Source organism: Meriones unguiculatus, chromosome 10 (assembly GCF_030254825.1).
Source record: "Meriones unguiculatus strain TT.TT164.6M chromosome 10, Bangor_MerUng_6.1, whole genome shotgun sequence".
Lineage (NCBI taxonomy): Eukaryota > Metazoa > Chordata > Mammalia > Rodentia > Muridae > Meriones > Meriones unguiculatus.
This window is the reverse complement of record NC_083358.1, coordinates 61,379,605-61,397,486: the sequence shown is the minus strand read 5'-3', so window position 1 is coordinate 61,397,486 and position 17,882 is coordinate 61,379,605. Positions and strand designations below refer to the sequence as shown.

General features: G+C 38.8%; 1 protein-coding gene across 1 annotated transcript; it reads right to left on the bottom strand.

Moving 5' to 3' along the window:
* Positions 1-556: 556 nt before the first annotated feature.
* On the bottom strand, positions 557-1,315 carry LOC110562799 (large ribosomal subunit protein uL16-like). Its single transcript, XM_060392580.1, has one exon. The coding sequence runs from the start codon at positions 1,280-1,282 to the stop codon at positions 935-937; it is 348 nt and encodes a 115-aa protein (XP_060248563.1). The 5' UTR covers positions 1,283-1,315; the 3' UTR covers positions 557-934.
* Between the last annotated feature and the right edge of the window lie 16,567 nt (positions 1,316-17,882).

Genomic DNA, 17,882 nt, shown 5'->3' with positions numbered 1-17,882 from the left:
ATTTCATTTTATTATTTTTATTTTATTCCACTAAACCTGTAATGAAAATATTTGAAAGATCACATTTCTATGAGTTCATTAAGAAGGAGTGAATTCAGTAATGTTGCCAAGAGTAGATGAGAGCAGTGAACCCCCAAAAGACTGAAACATGAGGGTCTTGATAACAGACATCAATACTAGGAAGGAGAAAACTAAGAGCATCAGTGCAGCATAGTCAGAGCTACCTGGTGTTATCCAGGCCTGGCCTTGTACAGCTGGCGTCCATCCTGATGTGGCCATGACCACCCTGCCTTGTCCAAGAGAGTCTGGGGTGAGTCTAGCTCTGTGGACAGCTCTACACCCCTGTTACAGATGCACAAACAGCGTCTGACTTTGGGTGTTAGGTGATTCTGAGAGACAGAGATCTCTTTGGGGTCTTGCTGATGGTAACATTTCTCCTAGAAGTCTGTAGCAAACTGGGTGCTCTTCCGTCTACACTGCTCCTGACAATATTGAATCCAACAGTGTTCTCTCTGCCCTCCAAATGTTCATCCTCTAGTGGGATGAAATAAGCTGATTTTTTTTTAAAGCAGATTGGATTTGAGATTTATTACTGAATATGATTTGGTAGGGTACAAGGAGAGCACTGTGGAAGCCCTCAGGAATGCAAGGCTCTCCACTTGTCCAGGGGACCACGATTGGGGATATATTTGACCCCACAGCCATCAGAAATGAGCCGCTTCTCAGCAACCATGTCTTCAAATTCATCTGCATTAAACTTAGTGAAGCCCTACTTCTTTGAGATGTGGATCTTCTGGCGGCCAGGGAACTTGAACTTGGCTCTACGCAGAGCCTCAATCACATGCTCCTTATTCTAAAGTTTGGTGCGGATGGACATGATGACCTGGCCAATGTGAACCCTGGCCACTGTGCCCTGGGGCTTCCCAAAGGCACCTCACATACCTGTCTGGAGCCTGTCAGCCCCAGCACAGGACAACATCTTGTTGATTCTGATGACATGGAAAGGGTGGAGCCTCACTCGAATATGAAAGCCATCCCTGCCACAACTCTTTACCATGTATTTGTTGGCATAAATACGGGCAGCCTCCAGTGCTTCAGAAGAGAGTTGTTCATATTCATCTGACACCATGTGGCCACAAAGTGGGAATTCATCAAATTTTGCCTTCTTCCGACCCAAGTCAAAGATTCTAATCTTAGCATCAGGGACACCCCGGCAGAAGCGAGACTTTGGGTACGGCTTGTTCTTACAATATCGGTTACACTGGGCGGGGCGGCGGCCCATGATGACAATAGGAACGTCTGTGGCGCGTGGGAGAAAAAGCCTGATTTTTTTTTTTAAACTAAGAAACTCACCAAAATGTGTAGCTATCACTGAGGATTAAGACAAGCCAATCTATTGTTTTGTTGTTTTTATAGGCAACTCCAAGTGCAGGGGCTTACAAGCTTTAGAAGTTTCTTTATACCTCATTTAACAGTTCAAACTTGAGTATTGGAATCATTCTTCACAAAGTCATCCAAGTGCCAAGGCTGGTGGGAAAACTCTGCCATCTTCTTCACATGGCTTTTCTCTCTGGGTCTGAGAAGTTGCCGCTTTCGTCTTCAACTGTGTTGTATCCACATTCCAGGCGACAGAAAAGAAAACACGTGACATACAAGCAACTTCTTCATGAGGGACATGAAGTAGAAGTTCTGGCTAAAACCTAGAGAGTAAAACCAGAGTTTGAAGCCTCACTAAGATTCAAAAGAAAATGTAATGCAGAGTGAAAGGGTCATTATTCTAGCTGAAGCTTCAGCAGGACTCAGTGTTTTCTCAGAATGGATGTGAGGGAGTGTTCAAGAGGATGGCATCCATTTTCAAGACACCAGAAGTCGCTTGCCTGTAACCCAGTGCTTCTCATCCTTCCTAATGCTGTGACCCTATAATATACTTCCTTATGCTGTGGTGGCCCCAATCATAAACTACTTGTTTTTGAGACAGGATTTCTCTGTGTAGTCTTGTCTGTCCTGGACTCACTTTGTAGACTGGCCTCGAACTCACAGTAATCCACCTGTCTTTTCCTCCCTGAGTGCTGGAATTAAAGGTGTATGTGTCACCACACCAGGTTCCCTAAAATAATTTTTGTTGCTACTTCATAACTGTAACTTTGCTACTGTTATGAATTGTAGCACAAATATCTGTGTTTTCTGATGGTCTTAAGCGACACCCGTGAATAGGTCACTTGAACCCCAAGGGGTTGCAACCCAGAGGTTAAGAACCACTGTATAGCTTGTCACTAGACAGCCTATTTCTCTAAACAAGTATATGTGAGAGGTGTGGGGCATCTGTAAAGATCAGAGAGTATGGTTTTCAGTCTCTCCTAAGCAGCAATGTGGCTGGGAAAGGACCAGGGCTATTTTGACTGTCTTGGAAAAGAAATACCTAGATATTAAAATATACCAACTCCTTCATTGACTGTGGTGAATATTGCCTTGTGTAGATGCATGGAATTGTACTTATGGAAGTGAAGACAGGCCTGTCTGCCGCTGTTCCCGGAGGGAAGGACACGGAACACATCCTTGGGATTATTTAATTGATAGCTTCTCCAAGGGAGTACAGGGTGCATGTGTAATTATGTGTATAGCAAAGACTTTGACCAAGGCTGCAGAGATCAGGAATGTCTTTTCTTACTAAAGCAACACTTAAGTATCAAAAGAATTATGGACAAATTTATCAACAAATGAATTTATCCCTGCTTATTGATAGATTGTCTTTTATAGACTATCTTATTTTTCTCATTTTGCTATGTTATGCTAGCTTTAGTTATGTTTAGTTACATTAGGACTTTTGTCCTTTAAAATACTATTCACTTTTGAAACAGGCATTCGTTTACTTGTTTTAAATATTAACAAGTACAAAAAAGGTATAGAACCCCAATTCTTTCTCACATTTCTAACACCCGTAACTCTCCAATGACAGACAGTTGTTTATTTTTATATTTATTCTTGGTAAGAATTTGTGTTTAATCAAAGTGTCATGGCACATGCTTATAATTTCAGTACTTGGAGGCTCAGACAGGAAGATTGCTTCCAGTTCAAGGCCAGCCAGGACTACAGAGTGTATTTAAAACAAAACAAAACCAATATAAAATGAACTAGAGTTTATATAAAAATTAATAAGGTGTATTGGTTGTCTTTCTTGCCTCTAAAAATTACAGATAATACCAACCAAATGTATTACCACCCTTCACTTTTTTTGCTCAGTGTTGCTTGGAGATATTCTATTTTATTCTATATGTTCTATTCTATATATTTTATCAGTATGATGTACTGATAAAATTGTTCTTTTGTTGTTGTTCTACTTCTAACATCTCATTTTCTAGACACACAATGTATACCCTTATCTGGTTATTATTGGTCAGCATTTAAGTCACTTCCAATATGCTGTTGCTAGCAGCAGACAGTGCTTTAATGAATCCGATGCAGAAGTTATTTAATTCTAGGTGTTGTTATCTGTGGAGTGAGTTCTTAACTCATTTGGGACTTATCTTGAATTGTAATGACTGACATAGACCAAGCTGTATTTTTTTTCTCCACATGGTCTCCTGGTTCATCTCTGAGAAGATGTTCACTGATCTATAGTATTACACTTCCTAATCAGAAGGTTTTGCTGATCTCACGCCTCTGCTTGGCTATATGCTCCGTTGTGCTTTCCCTCTGGCCGTCTGTATGTTAGTGTTTTATTGATATGGAGGAAAATTTTCTTCAGTGCTCTCCTTTTTCTGGGATTTCTTGAACTCTTTTTGTTTCTATTCCAAATGAAATTGACAATCCCTTGGTCTAGTTCTAGAAGGAAAAAACCCTCAAAGTTTATTATTAATTAAATCATACTAATTTTATAAATGAAATCATAGAACAGATGTTGAGCCTTTCATCAAAAACATACTTCTATGTGCCCATTGATCCTTTCTTTAGCTTTCAAAATGTTTTAAATATTTTATATTATAATTTATTATGACTTTTATATTAGACTTGGTCAGCAGATCCCTAGTCTCTTTACTTAGAACGGGATCTTACCTCCTATTATATTTTTAGTAATATTAATTATACATAGGGAGTTCTGAGCATTAATTCTGTCTCTTGCTAGTTTGCTGAAGTTTGGGTTTGTAATAGTACTGTAACCTGATCTCCTTGAGTTTTCTAGTCCAGTCAACATATTCTGGATATATTGATAGCCTTCCCACTCTGTTAATTTTTTACATTTCCGGTCTTTTTGTCTTGTATAATTGCACTGTCTAGTACTTTTTGGCACACTGTTAAATAATAGTAGTAACAGGAACTTTGATGACTTGTCTCTGAATAGAGTTGCTCTCTTGTTTATTCCTGAAATATAATACTGCTTTGGGAACTGAAATAATGTAGCTTTAGAAAAGAGAAATTGCTCTTCAAAGGTCTTGTAGGGTCCTCTTAATAAAGCTTTTCTCTTTTGTTTAGGCTAAGGAAGGTGGGCAAAGCTCCTTGATGAATTTATCTTTCAAAACATTTTAATTTTCTTTTAAAATATAATTTATTATAATTATTATATTAGACATGGTCAGCAGAGCCTAAGCTCCTTACTTAGAATAGAATCTTAGCTCTTTAGGATGAATTTCTTTCTTCTATGTAAATTGTGTGTGTGTGTGTGTATGAAACAAGTACTATATTTTGTCAGTACTGGAAATTGAACCTATGGCCTTGAGCATGATGTGATCAGGTTCAGTAGTCTCCAGAAAGAAAATAGTCCAGTTCTGTAAGACTCTTTTCTCAACCTGTGGTTCTTTGTTTATCATTTCTAGGTTTATTAGCACATTATTCATTTTTTTTTCTTCATGAAGTTGGCTAGCATCTCATCTGCTTAATTGACACTTTACAAAGCGTCAGCTTTCAGTTCATGCTTCCATTTATTCAGTCCTTTTATCTTTATTGTTTCCTTCCTTCATTCTTGTTTGTTTTGTTTTGTTTATTTTCTAACTTCTTAAGTAGAATTTTGAATTCATTTATTCTTGTTGTTTGATGTTTACAGTCAAACATTGAAAGCTATGCTTGGTCTTGGTAGTTTTTTTTCCTTTTTCTTTTCTTTTTAGCTGTCAGTAGTTTCCTGAATGTTGGCTTTTTAGGTGTTCAGTGGCTTTAGTTTTGTATTTATGTCTTAGATGTAAAGAGTATTTAAGGTGGACTGTTTTCATCAAAAGATACTGTGTTTTTTTCTGTTTTTATTTTGGTTTCTAATATTTCATAATAAGCAGAGAATGTTATCCAAATACCTTCTGTTTTTGAATGTATTAAGGGAGGGCTGAGGTATTTCTGTGACTATTTTATAAGCATTTAAACAGGATGTTGTTTCCCTCTTGAGGGCATGTCCTAAGTGAATAAAGTTTTCTTCTGTTACTAGGTACATATTCTTTTTTGTGTTTCTTTGACTAACTTGTGATTTAAATAATTCTAATCGTTGTGTATTTATTGTGGATTATCCTTGGTGTTGTGAAATTTCTTTCTGTTCTTAATTTCAGTTCTCTCTCTGCTGGTAGATCATAATCTTTGCTCTATAACTCCTTTCTTCCTTCCTTCTTCTTTGCTCCCTTGTTCTTCCCTCATTTTTTCTTCTTTCCCTGTGTATTCGTCTGTTCCCCCTCTCTCTTTCTCTCATCTTCTGAATATGCTATTATGCTATTACCCAATTGACTACTAAGAAAATTTATGAAATAAGTCTTGAAGACAATGTATAATAGATTTAATAATGTAATGTGAAAACCTTTTTTATTTTACTTAAGCCTGCCTGCACTTATTATTTTGACTAACAATTGTGTTTGATTTTTATTTCATTATCAAATGCTGTATTTCATGAATTTGTGGATTAAGACCAACTATTTAAGCCCAACTAAAATAAACTCTGATATCTGTTTTTTTCTTCTTTTTTTCAGTATATGTTTCTACAGATAGAAAGAAAGTTTACTGGATTTATTCTCATGTTTTAAAAGCATAGTTTTAACATTATCAGTGCCTCATAAATCTACATTAGTAAAGACTCTCCAGATAAAATTAATATGACAGGTAGGAGATTAACAGAGGTAGACAGATAGATCTGAGAGACTGACTAGTTCACAAGACTATAGATCTGATGAAGTAATGTGATCAAGTTGGAGACGCAGGGACTCAGAGGATATCTGATCACACTGTTATAGTCTAAGTTAGAAGCCGTGGAGCCAGGAGACCTTGGTGTGGGATCCAGCTTGAGAACAGAGGCTCACTACCAGGACAGATGGTGGTATACAGTCCCATTCAGACTAAAGGTAGAAGACAATGTCCAAGTTAGTTAGGAAGCAGAAGAAAGAGGAGAGAGTGAGGGGGAGAGGGAAGCAAAGAAGAAGAGAGGAGGGGGAGGGAAGGAGAGAGAGTGAGAGAGAGAGAGAGAGAATGAATGGAAGAGAGAAAATGGAAGAAAGAGAGAGAGGGAGAGGGAGAGAGAAGTGGAAAGAGCTTCTATTTGTTCCATTCAAACCTCAGATTTAACAAGAAGGTTAAGTCCTTCACTGATATTTATTTTTCTTCTTGATAGCTCTAACTCAAATACTATGCTATGAAATTATTATTTAAATACTATGGTATAAAATAAAAAAGTTTTGGTTAAGAGAAAAAGAAACAATATTTGATGTTTATATCTCCTGATTTTGTTATAAATGTGCATATATTCAACTAAAAAATCCAGGCTGGAATGGTTTGCATTCCATGCATCAAAAAAATCAGAAACACATCTGACAAGGACAGTGGCTGCTTCTATTGCCGACCATGCGGCTGCTGCAAGTAACTTGGGTCTTTGTTTTATCTTCCCATTTTGTATTCCCCTTTGTCTTTGGCAAGGACCTCTGCTGGTTATAGTTCTTTACCAGAAATGAACCAAATCTTTTAAAGAGACTGACACATTACTAATCCTGGATCAGATTCGAGTGTTCTTATTTTCATATTAGTCATAGCAACACTGAGGAATACCCAAGGGCCTCTTCTTTATCTCCATTATAAAGTAACAGTTTAGACTCCCCTTAGTGGCCAAGATCAATAAACCCCAGAGCAAGGATAGTATCTCAGTTCTATAAGGACAGTATCTCTGCTGATTACAGACACAAGGAATTTCAGATTGCCAGGTAGTAGACCTAGCTTTCAGGTCATTTTAGTCATTGATTTTTTTTCCCTCAGGCAGAAGCTTTCCTCCTCCCCAAACCATCACTATGAAACCCCCAGAACATAAGGTTGTAAAAACAAGAAGTAAAATCTTTGTCCGTGGATCCCTAGAGACAAGGAAGTATATTACCAGCTCCATTTCTCCTTGATGTCTGGCTCATTAATCATGGCCATAGGAGGAACCCCACCATGTACTGGACATTCATTTAGAGCATGCACAGCCCTTCGGATAACACTGCCAATGTAGCTGATGCTGTGATTGCATGTTCAAAAGGCCATTCCACTAAGCCATCCTGCCAAGCGAGTACTTTAAGATGGCAGAGGACAAGGCAAGATCAGTGACTTCCCCAGGTCGGGGACTGTTGCTGCACTTCTTTGTCTATGGAGTGACTTCTTTGGTGACAAGCAGTGCCCTGTGGAATAACACGGCACTTTTTGAGCCATGGGTGGTAGCTTTGACAGAAACCCTGCATGTAGGAGAAACAAATTCATATCTGTGATGGAAGAAATTTGACATAATCAACCTGCCACTTAACAGCTGGCTGATGGCCCCAGCTGATATCCATCTGGGGGCTCAGCACTGGTCTGTGCTGCCAGCAGAATGATTACTCAGCAGTAGCCACCCTCGATCCAGTGTTTGAGAGCAGAATCAGTTGCTAAGCCTATGCATGGCCATTATCGGTGCCACCAACATGTTCCTGATTTCATTGGTAAAGACTGGTTAAAGTGGAAGGAAAGTGACAAATCCCATATATTGGACCACTCTTCCATGTCCCTGTCTGATGATGTCATCCCTCAGTGGGCATTCATATAGAGAATAAATGTTTTCATGTAGATTTTTTGACTCAGGCAGAGGTCAACAAGTCTACATACCCATTTCCTCAGATTTCCTCATTATCATTTCGGTATACCACACGTTTTTCCTCATCCTCTGCTTAAGCCATGGCCATGGACACAGCTCATATATTAGAATACAAGCAGACATCTGGCCATTTTCTTCTTAGGCAAAGGACATAAGCGGATGTGTTGCCTAGACAGTTTCCTGGGAGGATTTCTCTTCAGGATTGTTTTTCTGGAATGTTCCTGAAGGGACTGTACTGCCGCAGCTGTCCACTCATGGGTGGTTTGTGCATATCATATAGAACATTTGTGACTGAGGACACGCTCTTCCTTCCCTCTGTCTGCTAATAATAGAGACCTTCTCATGAGACCATGGAAGGGAGATGAGAAGACACGGTGTGGTTGTAAAAGGCAGACTCTGTTATCTTTGTTCTACTTATTTACATAATGTCATCTTCATTTTACTCAGGTATTTATTCTTCTCTTAGTAGAGTTTTTCATTTTGTTCTCATTGCTGCTTTTACAATTAGAGCTTTCCCAAATTTCTTGGTCACTCACTGTTTAGACACACTGGGTCCTGTAAGCGGAAAGGATAAAACTGGGGTGTTTCTTTTTCTACTTTGTCATCCATATTTAGAATTTAGTTTTGTGAAGTGTTCATGTGACAACATTGACGGTACCATTTTAAATGACATCATTTTATTCCAGATATTTGGCAGGTAATATTTTTTCCTCCCACTTTCTTTCTCATTCTCCTAATTTTAAAATGGTATAGCCTCTACCTTCTTAGGGTACAAAAACATAGATAACAAATACACTTTTATCTCACTCTGATATCCAAATTATTTTAGTTGGCATTTAACTGCAGTTATACCATGTATTGTATCTAATCTTAATGAACTTATAAGATCATTGTGTAGCTATTCAGCTACATACCTGCTTTAAGAAAAGCTAAACAAAAACAGCAGGAAATTATACACTCAAAAAAAATTACCCAAGAATGATTTGGAAAGAAAGAAAATTTAAAGCACTTTTTTGGCAGTAATCCTTTTCATTTGGCTTTTTCTCTTCTCTTTCCAACTTAAAAAAAAGTAAACCAAGAAATCAGAAAGCAACTATCGTCAAATCCATGTTGGATCCACATATGGTCTGAAAATATTTGAGACCTGGCCATGTGTAAGAAAATGCAGATGCTTCACTCTTTTTCGTTGACAGTATCAGCATTATTAACCATTTCATGGCAAGACACCACACAACACTCTGGAATTGCTCCCCTTTCATCTGCCAGAGCTAAAGGCTCCAGAGAGAGCCCATGAGCCACTGGTCCCCAGTAGACAGCAGGAGGACACCACTGGGTCTCGCCTCTAGGTCTGTGACTAAAGGGGTGTAAACACTGAATGAGACCAGGGTACTGCTCTTCATTAGTGCTGAGCTCTAGGTGATAGGAACACTTCAGAAGGAAGTTAGGAGTTTATCTGTCCGTTCTCCGCCAACAGGTCACTTCCATTTTCTTAGTTCTCAAAATGTGCATAATATCTTCTTTGCTAGTTTCCCAGATTCTATTTTATTTGGACATGAGGGTTAAAGAGCAATTCAAGAAAAAGTAGTTAGTAGGTGGTGATTAGGTAGAGGGCATTGTCTAATGCTCTTTGGTGGCAGGCAGAAGGAAACACCGCATAAAGTACTTACTGTCACTGTGTCAGCGGTAGAACCCAGTGGAAGAGAGAACACGGCAAGATTCTAAAGCTCCATCCCGTGAGATACAGCCGTCTAAGTCTCCGCTAATCATGCACTGCTGGCAAGCATGGCTTGACATTTGACCTATACACCTGGCTTGGAAAGAATATCAGTGTCAGCCGTGTTCTTGGACTTGCTTCCTTGAATGACATTTATCAACACATTGACACCAGCTGTGGCTGCAGAAAAACATTCGAAGCAGCATATTTAAGTGCTTTAAGACATAGTGGATAGGGATTTTACTGAGTCTAATAAAATTATTACCAAATGGGACATTTGAGAGCAAGGAAAACTTTTGAACACATTTTAAAATGCAACGGTGTTGAAAAACTTATCTACACATTTTCAATCTTGGGACTTTTTAAAGTTGGTTCTAATCAGTGTATCCTTGAAACTGTTTCAAAACTGACTAGAGGTATTATTCAGATGAGCCTAAATAACTCGGTAAATTTTTGTTTTGGCAACAGGGTCTTTCTGTGTACCTCAAGCTAGCTTCAAACTTAAATTGTAGCCTAGGCTAGCCTCTAATTTGTGATGCTCCTCCCTCAGCCTCCCAAGTACTGAGACTACAGGACTGTGCTTTCTTTCCCAGCTGAAAGTCTTCTGGCCATTTTGCTCTATGGTGATTGGGCCTTGATTTTCAGAGAAAATACTCTCTAGTGGTCAGCCCTCTGTTCTGTTAAAGGCTTGAACTCACGTCTTAGAAAGAGGCTTTTAACATACACATCTGCATTTTCAGCTGCAGATTGCAAATAGAAACTTGAGACATCCAGCCTTCTGCATGTCACTCTAGGCTGTGTATGAGGTGGAGTGAGAGGAAAGCTTGACGTCTTCTAGTTGTTAAGGCTCCAAAGCTTTATTTGGTCCCCCAAACTATCTCAAGCCACGTTGACAAAGACAACTTGGACAGAGTACTCAGTCATTTGCTTTCTAGAACGAAGGTTCCAGATGCGAATGTTTTGATAACACTGCTTTGTACTATAACGAGCCAGTGCAAACCAAGCACTCCTCACGTGATGGAAGCCTACTGCAGTTCCCGGTAAACACGGTTCCTCTCATTGAGCAGGTACCCAGTGCAGAGAAAGCCCACATAGATTGTTCAAGTCTATCCACGAAGCTGATATGTTCTTAATCACAACTCTCTCAAATTCTTTCATCTAAGCATACTATCTATTTTATTAATTTTGGCTTTTTAATATTGTCATATGGCAGAAGTTAATCATTTTTCCTTTTAAAAATTCAAGCACAATAAATATTTAAGTAAATGCATATGGAGAGGATTGACATTTGGAGAACAAATGTTGACGTCTAGCTTTTGTTGATATTTCACTTGAGCTGCAGCAGCCAGTATACTTATATAACTAACTCTGGAGATGTAAGGATTTTGATCATCTAAAAACATTGTAGAGGGGCTGGGGAGGTGGTTCAGTGGTCAAGAACACTTTTTGCAGAAGTGTTCAGTTTCCAGCACACACATGGCAGTTTCTAGCATTTCGTGATTCCTATTCCAGGGATCCAAGGCCCTTTTCCAGCCTCCACAGGTATCGGGTAAGCACATAGTACATGTATGCATATGCGAACATTTGTGTACACGAAATAAAAATAAATGTCTTTAAATAAGTAAATATATAGAGTAGAAAGGAATACCTGAAATCGTACAGCTTTAAGATTGTGGTATAGTGATGCTTTAGATAACTTCCGGGCAAGAGAAAGATGAACTATAGATACTAAAAACACACAGCCCAGGGTTCTGCTGCATTGTAAAGTGTGTTAGGTAGTAGACACTTGAAGACCTTGTTTGAAAAAACAGTGTTATTCAGTGTCTAGTCACAGTTCTATTGCTGTGTGTGAAGAGACACCATGGCTATGGCAACTCTTACAAAGGAAAGCATTTAACTGGGGCTTGTTTACAGGTTCAAAGGTTTAGTCCATTGTCATCATTGCGCGGAGCATGGTGGCACGTGGGCAGACATGATGCTGGAGAAGGAGCTGAGAGCACTACAGCAGGATCTGCAGGCACCAGGAAAGGAAAGACACACACTCAGCCCGGCTTGAACATTTGAAACTCCAAAGCCTGCCCCCAGTGACACACTTCCCCAGCAAGGCCACCTCTACTCCAACAAGGCCACACCTCCTAATCCCTGCCGAGTAGTGCTGTTCCCTAATAGCCGAGCATTCAAATCTGTGTGCGTCTGGGGCCATTCCTATTCAAACCACCACATCCAGTATACAATCTGCTAATGCCTGCAGTATGTTTGCCACCTGTGAAAGTGCACAAATTATGCATGTCTGAATAAGCACACTTCTCCCCTCACTCAGCTACAGATCCAGGACTCTAAATAGCTTCATTCTGTTCCCTCTATACCCTTGTGTTATACCCTAGTGGTCTGCTCCCTGACATCACAAACTTGTCTGTTCTAGAATTTCACAAGCTTGCAATCAATAGCAAGTAATCATTTTGTCAGGCTTCTTAGACATAGCATGCTTTTTGGAGATTATCCGTATTGTGACACAGCTCAGTGGTTAGTTCTACTGTGTTGCTAAGTGGTTTTCCATTGTAGAGACATATGGTGGTTACACTATTTACCTGGTAAATATTTGGGGTGTCCCCACTTTCGATGTCATAACGACTATAGCTATAATGAGTATTAATCCTTTGTAAACATCTTCATTCATTCATGGCTTCTACTTCCTTTTGGTTTGTTTGAGTATTATTTTTAAAATTCTTAAAAGTTGTATCATTTCACCCATTTTTAATTAAAGTGTTGATTTTTTTTTTCTGAATTTGGCCCGTTATAACACATTCATTTTAATATAAAGTGATTTTTAAATGTAATTAGTTAATTTTTTTATTTAAAATTTTTTTTTTATTTATTACAATTTATTCACTTTGTATCCCAGCTATAGCCCCCTTCCTCATCCCTTCCCAATCCCTCCATCCCTCCCTCTTCTCCTCCCTGTCCCTTCTCCAGTCCACTAATAGGGGAGGTCCTCCTCCCCTTCCATCTGACTCTAGCCCATCAGGTCTCATCAGGATTGTCTGCATTATATTCTTCTGTGGCCTGGCAAGGCTGCCCCCTGCCTCAGGGGGAGGTGGTCAAAGAGCCAGCCACTGAGTTCATGTCAGAGACAGCCCCTGTTACCATTACTAGGGAACATATATATATATATGTGTGTGTGTGTGTGTGTGTGTGTGTCACTTTTATATATTTCATGTTTTTATTTTGATTTTAGGCTAATTTGAATATAACTTAATTTTCAGTAGTTGAGTTTTAACTCTTATTTTATTAGCTTACAATAAGAAAGTAATGCCTGGAATTTTTTTCTTTCTATGAGTGTTTTTGTTTGGAGCCTTTTTTCTGTAGTCAACTATATAACCAAATATATTCAAAGGAATAATACGTTCTGTTTTCATAAGATGCATATTTCTGGATGAATAGATTTATATTCCGTTTCTATGTAAATATAATTATGGTTCCATTATTGTCCTTATTTTCTAAGAGTTAATTTGATGTTAGTATTACATGGCACAAAAGATAGTGTTCTTTTTTGTGAATTATACATTGTATATTTCCATAATCCCTTTATACTTAAATTGATATAAATTTATAAATTGATAGTCTAACATTAATATTATTTATATTTTTGCAAAAGTTTTTAGTTTATGCTAAATGAACAAAATCTTTTTCCTTTCCTTTGTTCCCTTTAAGTGTGTTTCTTATTGGAAACATTGAGCATTCGGAACTAGCTGTATCTCTTCAGGAGAACCCACTGGCATTTGCTGTCTAATATTTGTGGTCAGCCATGTCGACTGTGGTTTCTCCCAGACTTCCAGCAGGGCAGGATTTCCCAGCAGTTGGTCCTTTTGCTTTCACCTCAGCTACACAGAGTGACTGAACTAGTTCATCTCCTGGGAAATACCTGGAGAACCCAGGACCTTAGACACATTCTCAGGAATTATCTGTGTGCCCTGCAGACTCTCTTGGTTCTCTGCCTTGTGGAACAAGTCAGGGCCTGGGGATTTATGGAAAGGTCAACATTTCTCATGTGTTAAAAGGAGTTTACATTTCATCTCTGTCTTCTTTTGTAGGGTAGCTTATTTCTACAACACAATACATACCAAATCACATTCAAGTTCATCATGGGAGTTCTCATGGTACTTTTTAAAGAACCAGATTATTCCTGTTTGACCTTTTTACTAATTCGCCGATCTACAAGCTTGAGTCAAGGTAATGTCTCTTGGACTTTGATCTCCCTCTGGAAAATTTTCCCCCATGGGACATCATTAGATAGGACAGCATTCAGGGAGTAGTAAGAAGTCACTGTTTTCTCTTCACCCCTCAGGAAAATTTGATTTGTCTAAAAACAGAAAACCTGTTTTTAGACAAAACGGGTCTTCAGATGGCTTGATAGTCAGCAAGCTTATTATAGCATTGTTTTGTTATGACGCCATCATCCTTACGACTGTGTAAGATGTCTGATGCTTTTAGTAAGGGCACTGTTGCAAACACTGGTTTTCATAAAGTGACTTCTCATGTAGTTTTCCTTTCTCCTTTGAACTGGGTTCACTTTCACTGAGTTAAGAGCATCCCATCATTCCTTCAGACTTTGGACATGCCTGAATTATTTTTTTTTAATTGGTCAAGAGGCAGAATACCAACTGTTCTTTACTAGTTTTTCTTAAAAATTAGTTTGTAGTTTATCCATTGCTCTTTTCTTTCCAATTATTGATGTTCTAATATAAAATAAAACTTATTTTCTCTGAACTTTGATCATAAAAGCCATTTTCTAGGAGTTATTTTGCCAAGCAGCATTATTTAAGATAATAGATAGTAAAATTTCAAAATAATGTTTAGGCCGGACTCTGAATCTGTACACACTAAACAAACTAGGGCAAGCTCTTTAGTAAAATGGGACTTTCATGTATACAGTAAGTTTTAAACATTAAATCCACTGTTGTTGGATTAAACTGTTGCCTGCTTGTTTTCTTTTGTTTTGTGTTTTTGCTTTAAGGGAATCATTAGGAGTTTACATAAAAGTTAACAAATAAAAAATTTATTTTTAAGGACTCACCCTGAAGGAACAAATGCAAATTAAGGCAGATAGTATTAGGCTAAATTAATAGAATGAAGGATTATTGAGTTACTTGGAATTTCCTTAACTGCATGATTTAGTTAAACAAAAATCATTAGCTTCTCTTTTTTTTCCAAAGTAAACAACCCTCTGCATATAAATTATGTTATATAATGTGTGTGATTTCAAAGTATAAATGAAATTTTGATTGGCTTATACTCATAACTACCCACAAATGTAGGGTGATACATAATGCCCTTTCACTTGGTAGCTGAAAACTGAGACCTAGTAGAAGTGATACATATTGGGATTAGGGTCCTAACATCAAATCACGCCTAATCTTCCAATGAGAATTTTAAATGCAAAATGCATGTGTTACTAAGCCAAAGGTCATTCTTGTTGCATGCTGTGTACTTTAGGGAAGCAGCAGTAGCTGCAGCGGCCATCTTGAGCGGGAAGCCAACACAGTGTAGCAACTTAAGTGCCAGCAAAGGACAATGCAGTATAGCTATGGACATGGCCCAGAAAACAGCAGGCCTGGTGAGGTTATCTCAGATGCACAGGTATGCCAAAACGAGCTAGGTTTCTATGAGAATATAATTTATTATGTATGTGCCTTCCAAGAATAGCATTATTCTTATAGGTGTCTGATTTTTCTTTCTTTTACTTCAAAGAATTTTTTTATGCAAGTACATCTGCAGTTCATATTCACCATAGCACCCAGAGGCAGGCAAGCCACAAAGCCCATTCTACAGACCACATATGAACCCAGTGCCAGGTACATAGAGGTGTTTGGAAATGGGAAAAAAAAAAAAAACCATAGAAGAACATGGTAGCTGTAGAAGAGGGTGCGCCTCTAGAGACTTTCCATTTGATATTAGAATTGGTTTGGGGCAAGGACCATGCATGGAAATAACCTAGAACCCCTGCACAGAAGTAGCCCATGGCAGTTGTGTCCAAGAGGGTTCCCCAATAATAGGAACAGGGACTGTCTCCGACATGAACTCATGGGCTGGCTCTTTGATCACCTTCACCTGAGGTGGGAGCAGCCCTACCAGTCCACACAGAAAGACAATGAAGCCAGTCCTGATGAGACCTGATAGACTAGGGTCAGATGAAAGGGGAGGAGGACCTCCCCCATCATTGGACTGGAGAAGAAGAGAGAGGGTAGGATTGGGAGGGGATGGGGAAGGGGGCTACAGCTGGGATACAAAGTGAATAGACTGTAATTAATAAAAGTAAAATAAAAACTAAAAAAAAAAAAACACAAAAAAAAACCAATTGCTTTTGGTAACTGACCTCTCAAAGGTAGAGATGAAATCTGTCTGTCTGTCTGTCTGTCTGGGTTTTACAACGAAGCTTACAGGAAACCCCAGCCGTTCACCTCTGTGTACTTCAGTCTCTTTGGCATTTATGAAAACCCACGTTGTGGTTTCCTCTGATCCTGCCCCGTCAACTCCCCCATGTCTGACAGTTCTCACTCTGTTATCACCCAGCCCAGCCTTTGCTCCCACGTTCACCACGCTCGTCTAAATCTAAGGGGTTGTCAGATCTTTATCTTTCCTGATTTCCTTGCAACATGCACAGAGATACTGCCTCAAACACCAGGCTCTGTCTTCCATGACCGTCAGACACTCCCTTCCCAAGTCTTCTGGACCTTTCATTTCTCCCTATTCCTGACCCTTCAGAGCTCTTTGGCCAGCTCTCACTTCCCTACTCTTTCCTTAGAAATAGCATCCATTTCTCCTGCTTCAGCTCCCATGTAGAAAGCATCCCCCCCCCCCGGAAGAGGACTCAATGTGCAAACCCAAGTTCCCCATCAGCATCCCCACCTGATGCATCAGTGGTACCTTAGGCTCTTGTGTACAAATGAAAGCCATCACCACCCACTCCCGCCCATGATCTGCTCCTTTGCCAGCAGTTGCTTAGTCCAGAGTCTTATAACTTTTCCAGAGTGTCCCATAATGTTTTGAATAACTGTGAAAACACTTAATTACTCTGTATTATAATCTTCTTCCCCCCCCCTCCTCTTCTTTTGCCTTTCTGTCTTCCTCACAAAGACTTAACATGTTGACCAAAGGCTTAGCACATGGATGTCACAGGAGACATGATGGAAACCAGAAGTGTCGGCCTGAATAATGCCTCAAATCAGCTGGGTTATATTCAAACACTATGTCGCTCATTTAAAATGTTAAATTCCTTCTAACTTGAGTGACTGAAAGGGCTGTTCATCATAGATGATGGGTTTCTTTGTATTTATACTTTGTTAGGTAGCAAACATTTGGAAATCTTGTTTGGGAAAAGAAGTCAACTTGCAGTACCCAGTATGCTAATATGTCCAGTATGCTTGCCACCAGTAAAGGCACTAGTTATAGGTGTCTGAACAACACTGCCCCTCATCTCAACCAAATACATATCCATCACAGATACAGGTACTTTCCTCCTGGTTCCCCTGTGCCCTGACATTAGGGAGCGAATGGTCTGTTCCTGACATAAAGTTGTCTGTTTTAGGATTTCACATATGTGGGACCAAGAACACATATTCAGTATTCCATTCTTTTAGATACAACATGCCTTTAGAAATGATCTATTTTGTTACTTGGCTCAGTAGGTCATTAAATTGTATTTTTTAATTGTTTTTAAAATTTTAGGTACATACCATGGTTATTCTATTTACCTGTTAAACATTTGAGATGTTCTTACTTTTGGTGTATTATGGATATAGCTGTAATGAGTATTAATATACAGGCCTTTGAAAACATAGACTCTTGCTTTGTTCTGGATAATAATGTAATACAAGAATTGCTAAGCCACAACATGATTATTGCTGCATGTATAACCGACAATGTTCAGTGTTTATAGCGTTTTACACACTCCTTTGCAATGGGTGAGAATTCTAGATACCTTTTACCCGCTCCTACACTTTGAATTACTATTTTTTTTTAAGTTTTAGATATTCTATTGGAATTTAATTTTAGTGTGATTTAACTGGAATTCTCACTGTGGTTAATTATGCTGAGAATGGCCTTTTATTAGGATTC